The following is a 7,346-nucleotide window of genomic DNA, read 5'->3' as shown; positions in this document are numbered from 1 at the left end:
TAAATTAAGAAAGTAAATTCAATTAAAATTTTAAAATAAATTTTACTTATGCACTTCAGCTTTTATAAAAGTTCTATTATTTAACTCTTTCTAAAAGTTAATTTTAATTTATATTATAAAAAAATTATTTATGTTTACCCTTTTATTTTCTCATATTGATAAATTTATCTAGCTAGACAAGGCCTTAATTAGATGGTACATATTCAGTTTCTACCTCAGGTGTCATATTTTAGTTAGAGTTATGCATTTGTTCTTAGATGACATAAGATTTTCTTCTAAAAGATGGTGCGTCATTTTCCAGAAGCTAGATTTTGAAGACATTCTTTCATGTCAAAAAAGGTTCAGGTAAAAGAAAAAGGGGCTTTTGAAGTGAGTTAACTTTGGAGTTTGGATTAATTTTACTGCAGTACAACTTCTGTCTTTTTCTTGCATGAAAATTTGCTAGTTAGTATGTGGATAATTACAAGAATATCTCACCCCAAAAGAAAAAAAAATCTAAAACTTAAAAGCCTCATATAGTGGAGTCCAATTCCATTTGAATTGTATGAAACTTGGTTTCAGATTCACATTCCCGTTAAAAAAGCATAGTTTTCCACAAACCAGATTCCCTAGATCCCTTGCTCTCGCACAGTTTTCAGCATTTGCATGGTCCCAACCGTTCAAATATAGTGTCTATCTGTCTGTCAGGTTGATGTTGACTCACATCTATTTATTCCTTCCCAATTTCCTCCTCCATTTCCACAAACAACTTCTTTCAAGGTTCACCTTCTTATAACTCATTCTCTCCTCTTTCACTCTCTTTCCATGTCTTCTTTCACTTTATATATAGATTACTAGTACTAATTAACTGCTCTAGTTCTTCAGCTAGCTATAGCTAGCTAGCTAATAAGAATTTATTGCATAATCCACACATTGCTGAATTTTTCATACTCCCATGTTATTTGCATTTATGTAGGAAAATGGCTCTTCTTGGATTTCTTCTGGGACTTTTCTACATGATCTCACATGTCAAGGGGTATGGTTTTGGAGGTTGGACCAATGCACATGCCACCTTCTATGGAGGGGGTGATGCTTCTGGGACAATGGGTATGTATGCTAGCAAAAATGTAACTCACATTGTTTTTATTTTACCATAAGTGTGTAATAATTTAGCTTCTTTATATGCTTAGTAACATATTATGTACATATCTCAAATTGCAGGTGGGGCTTGTGGTTATGGAAATCTGTATAGCCAAGGTTATGGAACTGATACAACAGCACTGAGCACTGCACTGTTCAACAATGGCTTAAGCTGTGGTGCATGCTTTCAAATTAAATGTGCGAATGACCCACAATGGTGCCTTCCTGGCTCCATCATAGTCACTGCCACAAATTTCTGTCCACCTGGTGGTTGGTGTGACCCTCCCAATCACCACTTTGATCTTTCTCAACCTGTTTTCCAGCACATTGCTCAATATAGGGCTGGGATTGTGCCTGTAGTTTACAGAAGGTAACTAACTTTATTCTCATTTTTCTTTGCCATATGGGCTATGTTTGGATAAAAAGTTGAGAACATGTTTTTAGGAATTCCAATACACATTCCCAAGAGTAAAAGTACTTTTGAGATGGTATCCAAACATGCACATATTCGTCAAGGTCTTAAAAAATATTTTACTACCGTGATTTTGATCGTAACATCAATGTTTTCTTACTCACTTCGACTGTAATTGCAACGGCCGCTATGACAGTAATTTAAAAGGATAAAATATGTTTTCAGTTATTGCACTTTCTTTAGTTCCCAAACATTAACTTTGATTAAATTAGTCTATGAACTTTACAAAAGCATTGGTTTTTGTCTCTCTTCACTGTGAAAAATCGCCCTGAGTTAAATCACTACTTTTGTAAAATTTAAGGACCAAATTAATCAAAGTAATCAAAGTTAAAGTAGGGATTCATCTAAAATATAAGGACTAAAAACATATTTTACTCATCTAAAACCTTGATGTGCATCTTACTACTCTTTTGGCCATGAAGCTAACATTTGTTTGTTCATGGATTGTGAAGGGTGAGGTGCAGGAGAAAAGGTGGAATCAGGTTCACCATCAATGGCCACTCTTACTTCAATTTAGTCCTTGTAACCAATGTTGGAGGGGCTGGTGATGTGCATGCTGTGTCCATCAAAGGTTCAAGAACTAGATGGCAAGCCATGTCAAGGAACTGGGGGCAAAACTGGCAAAGCAACTCCTACTTGAATGGTCAGAGTCTTTCCTTTGTAGTCACCACCAGCAATGGACACAGTGTGGTGTCATACAATGTTGCCCCAGCTGGTTGGTCCTTTGGGCAGACCTACACTGGGAGGCAGTTCAACTACTAACTAACCCTTAATTATCTTTTCAATAATGTTTTAGTAATATTATATCATCTCAAGATTACAAATCAAAGAACCAAGCTATATATAGTTGAGTATTGTAGATGGATTAGTGTTGTGGGCTAGATAGAAGATGATTTAGCCCCCTTTTAATTATATATAAATATATTTAATTTGATTTATATGTAGCAAGCATTTGCATATGATGTGCTGGCTTAATTTATGCTATGCCTCAGCAAATGGGATACTTGCTCTGTACGTTGAGAAAGATAAATTGTAGAAAAGATTGTTGAACTGTTGAATGTAAGCTCTTGTACTTTAGTTATTGATGAATGAATGAGTGAGAAAGGTGATGCTTCAATTGAGTAATAAAAAAGTTGACCCTGACTTCACTTGCATTCCTAAAAGTGCAGTGGACAAAATGAGTGATTCAGATAGTTCCTCTGATCTCTCGTGAACCTAATGTAATTCTTTAGGTTAAGTTTAATTGAGCAAGTAAAGAACAAAATTATATTGTTCAATGTTCATCATTACCCCTTTCTCTTGCATGTATAAAGCCATTCTGGCAGCTTTTGTACTTTTCTTTCTTTTCATTTGTCTTTCTTGCTTTTTGGCAATCTGGTCACATTCTTGAAAATTATTGTAAACAATGTTTCGTAGTTAAAAGAAATTTAAATCAGAAGTGGTAAGAATTATTCATTCGTTTAAAAGTCTACAACAATGAGTTCATCCATTTAATGGCAACATTAATGCAGTTATCCTAAAAAACAAAATTCGAAATCAATAACCCAATTATCTAATATTTTGCAATTGTAATTCAGTTTATAATACAATGAAAGGTAAGAATGGTATGGAACCTACAAACGCGGCAATTCAAAGCAAGATTCGGATTTTAGCCTTGTTTAACAATTTTAATCTTGGCAAATAACCTACAAATACAATAATAAAACATGATTTTTTCTTACCAAAACAAAAACATAAATTTTCCAGGTAAACTATAAACGTGATTACTTGCCGCAACACCTCACACCACAGGCATTTTAGAAAGCAATTAGGTCTCATATGACTAGAGATGACAATTGTACTCGAACCCTACAAGTATTCACACAAAATATCTGCAACAAATATGATAAATACATGCATAAACAGAGATAAGAATGAGACAGGGAATTACTTGCAAGAAATTATTGGTGATGGATGCGGGCGTCACTATTATAGTATCCATCCCGTACTTGCACCATTAAATATATAAATATGTAATTGTAATATGTTAATTTTATCACACACTAAATTTTGGGTTGCTATTATCAATTTGATTTTCCTTTTAACCAGATCTCAAAATAGCCCATGTGCGACAAGGAAACAAATTTTTTATTTTAGAAGAAACTTTTAAACTATAATTATTAAACAACTTCTAATTTATTTCTAAGGTTGTTATTTTTTTCTTTAACTTTAAACTTCAAAGTAATTTTTAAACTCAGAAAAAGTTGAGTCAATTAGTTGCTAACTTCTATGATCAAAGAAAAAATAGGGTTGAACTAATTTCATACAAGTTCTAAGTTGTTTTCATAATTACACATTTGTTTATATCATAAGATAAGTCTAAATAAATCATAAATAAGCTCTTCTAAATACACCCCTAGTCCTGTCATCCTATAAATATATATAACTTCAACAAGATTACCTCTCTTGAAAAATATCAAGGCAATCAACTGTGGTAACAAAAATTTGCAAAAGCTTCATGTGAACTTACCTTTTCAGTCTATCACTCACTCTGTTCTAGTTTCTAATATCTTCGTGGCATTTCCTTCATCTTTGCCACTTTCTTCATTTTGTTTCGGGGGCGACACTTATATTGATTTGTACAATTTACAATTCTAATCTTTGAAGTCTAGTTAACAAGGTCACGTTCCTCATAATTTTAGAGTAGATAAGAAAGCAATATACGCTCTTATAGGTTTATTATTATTACTTGTGGTGGAAGTATATATCATGGAACAGTCTAATAAGAGACAAAGAATAAAACCCTTTTTCTAAAAAGCAAATAAATTTTAAGAGTATAAGAGGTACTCTAATTTAGATACATAAAGATGAATATAGTTTAATCTATAAGATTAAACAGGTTAAGAAAAACAAACATATGGATTGACATACCACTCTGCCAACAAATGTAAGTTCCAATTGGCATATCCTTTCTTGTTCCGTTTTTACTGGAACCGATACCTCATTAATCACCACAATTCCATTCTCAATTTGCCTGTTAGATTGAAAGTAAATTAATTGAATGCTATTATGGGTTCTATTATTTTCTTCAGTCTTATTGACAAGACTTAAGTTACAAATTTATACAAACGGTCCAACAAAGAATTTTACATAAAAGGATCAGCTTTTGGTATTAGGGGAAAAAAATAAGATGAGAAATATTTTGAAAGCTTCTCATTAAGTTGAAAATCTTCGAAAATAAAGCACACATAAACCTTCAACAACTCCCAAAAAGACTTGATAAAATTAAGTTAAATTCATCAAGGGCAAGACTTTTATTTCTATCGCTCGCAACTTTTGACAATTTCATTTCATTTGATGTAAATTGGGCCAAAAGTCCTTCAATTTAGTCTAAGGACAGACATGAAAAATTAACCCCATTTAGTAATATAGAGTTGGTCACTCCCGAAAAAGGTCATACAAATTACCTGAAAATGCTTTATAATTTCATCATTTATTCCAACCATTCCCAATTTTCAAAGCAACTATGTTATTGATCTTACTCTTCAATTTTACACAAGTACGAAAATATCTGGTGTTTTCATCTTTCTCTTTTAGCCACATAGATTGACTTCTGAAAAGTCAAATTCTCCTTATTTTTAAGCAAATGAAACGAACATGAAATATAAATAAACTGAATCAATGGATTTGGTTCTTTTGTTAATTTAAGAGTAAAAAACTACACTTAAGAGGTTTATGGGCATCATTCGCGCCAGGACTTATGATAAGATACCCCCCAAATTTAAATTAAATTCAATTGAATTGACAAATCTTAGTTGCTTCAATTTAGACATGCACGTTGTATTCTGTCTCCATTTTACGAATTCCTTTGAATTAATATTGAAAAGTTAAACCCAAAAGTCAATAATACGACAAAAAAATCATTTAAAAATAATCAAAATATCATAGAAATCTAAAAAAATAGTTGTAAATCTTTTTTTGGGGGGGAAATTGCTGGATGAATTTATTCACGAGGAAAATTTTAAGTCTTTTTTTTCTTTTTCTTGTTGGCTGGTGGGGTGTTGTAGCTGTAACACAATTTTATTTATTGAAATGCTGTTCATCCAATAACGTGGGGGGCACTGGGGTAGTTGAAGGGTCACACTCCGGGAAGTTTCAGATGCTAATCGGGTTAAGGGTTGTATTTTGTTTATCCATAGTAATTGAAAATAATATCATAAGATTTATAATACCTGATTTACAACGCATCTTATTTAATTCAACGTATGATGCATTATTTATAATACTTCATGCATCTTTTTCAATTAAACATATGCTGATACAACATATGCTAATAGGATTAAAGATTATATCCTGTAATGATTTCAGTTATTTGTGAATGATCACTGATGTTATTTTAACTTAATATTTTTATAATAAAAGAGATAAAAATATATGAAGTAAATAATATAATAAAAGAGAAGAGAAAATAAAGTATAAAAATATTATAATTTTTTGAGTAAAAATAACATTAATAAATTGCTGAACTTTATAGCAGGTTGCAAAAATAAAGTCAATGATGCCCCACTAGCACTGGGATGGATGAAGAAGGAGGGGAAAGGGTCATACTTCAAAGGATTAAGTTGGGCCCTATTATTATTGCACTAAAAAAATTGGACCCTGTGGCATTGTACATAAATAATTTAATAGTAAATTTTTATTCTTTTGTAAGTAGTTATTAACTTTTTATTGATATAAGTTAGTTTCTAGGACTTATTTTAAATAATTGGAAGTGAAAATATTAAAAAATATATCATAAAACTTAACTCAATAGATATATTAATTTGTTAAGATAATATTAGGTCATCACTTGACCGATAACAAAGATTTTAACACAAAGATTTTATTATATATTAGAGATCTAACACAACAATCTTTTTTTTATTAGGGACTCAAACAAAAAATTGATCATTCATCATATACCTAAAAAATATTTACTTTTTTCATTAATTATTTGAATACTAACTACTCAAAAAGTCTTTTCTTAAAAAAAGAAAAAAAAAAGAAAAGTCTTTTTATTTTATCCGTTTGGAACCTTCACGATAAGTTTTTTTTTTAATATAAAAGAAACATCCTTTATTAATGATTCTATTTAAATTACTATTAGTGTCCTAATTCCAGATATTTGTTTAATTAAGAATATTAATTACTATTTTTCTTAATTGTTTGGTAACCATCATAATCATTATGAGATTAATTTTCTTAATTATGTAATAGCTAAAAATTATATATAAATAATAGTGAAGTATACTTATGCAATGTATGGGATATTTATTAGGGTTACCCAAAAATTAGGCAATAACTTTATTTTCCTCCTAATCACTCATCATGATCATGCAGTTTATTATTATACTTGTTCCATTTGATCTAGGTACGACCTTTTCCATAGGATGGTTATTAAGGCACTTCTGATAGCTAGACAGATTAGAATAAGTCAAATAGAACATACAAATTAAATTTCATTTTACATTTAGTATATTTTAAAAAATATATAACAGCAGGACAAAAAGACTAAAAAAAGTGATACACATTTTTATTTTATTAAAAGAGTAGAATTAAGAAGAATACAATACAACATAACAAACTACTCCTATTTCATTTTGTTTTATTAGCATGATGAATGCTATATTGTCAATTTATCTGTCAAAAATCTATAGCTGTCTCCATTTGACCATGGCTGGTGGATATATCCCCATTCACTAGTACTTCAAAGTGCATGATTTATTTCTTCTTCTTT

At 30.8% G+C, this 7,346-nt stretch overlaps 1 protein-coding gene across 2 annotated transcripts; it reads left to right on the top strand.

Moving 5' to 3' along the window:
• Positions 1-638: 638 nt before the first annotated feature.
• LOC114395314 (expansin-A1-like) lies at positions 639-2,928 on the top strand. 2 transcript variants are annotated; one of them, XM_028357054.1, is made up of 4 exons: positions 639-759; positions 956-1,086; positions 1,201-1,489; positions 2,044-2,928. In XM_028357054.1, exons 1-4 carry the CDS (start codon positions 692-694, stop codon positions 2,351-2,353), a joined length of 798 nt encoding a protein of 265 aa, XP_028212855.1. In that variant the 5' UTR covers positions 639-691; the 3' UTR covers positions 2,354-2,928. The 2 variants fall into 2 exon arrangements, with proteins under 2 accessions (XP_028212855.1, XP_028212856.1); XM_028357055.1 differs by lacking the exon at positions 639-759 and adding an exon at positions 815-836.
• Positions 2,929-7,346: the final 4,418 nt, after the last annotated feature.

Source organism: Glycine soja, chromosome 18, assembly GCF_004193775.1.
Source record: "Glycine soja cultivar W05 chromosome 18, ASM419377v2, whole genome shotgun sequence".
NCBI classification, from domain to species: domain Eukaryota; kingdom Viridiplantae; phylum Streptophyta; class Magnoliopsida; order Fabales; family Fabaceae; genus Glycine; species Glycine soja.
Note: the sequence above shows the minus strand (reverse complement) of the source record. Positions and strands in the feature narration are given on the sequence as shown.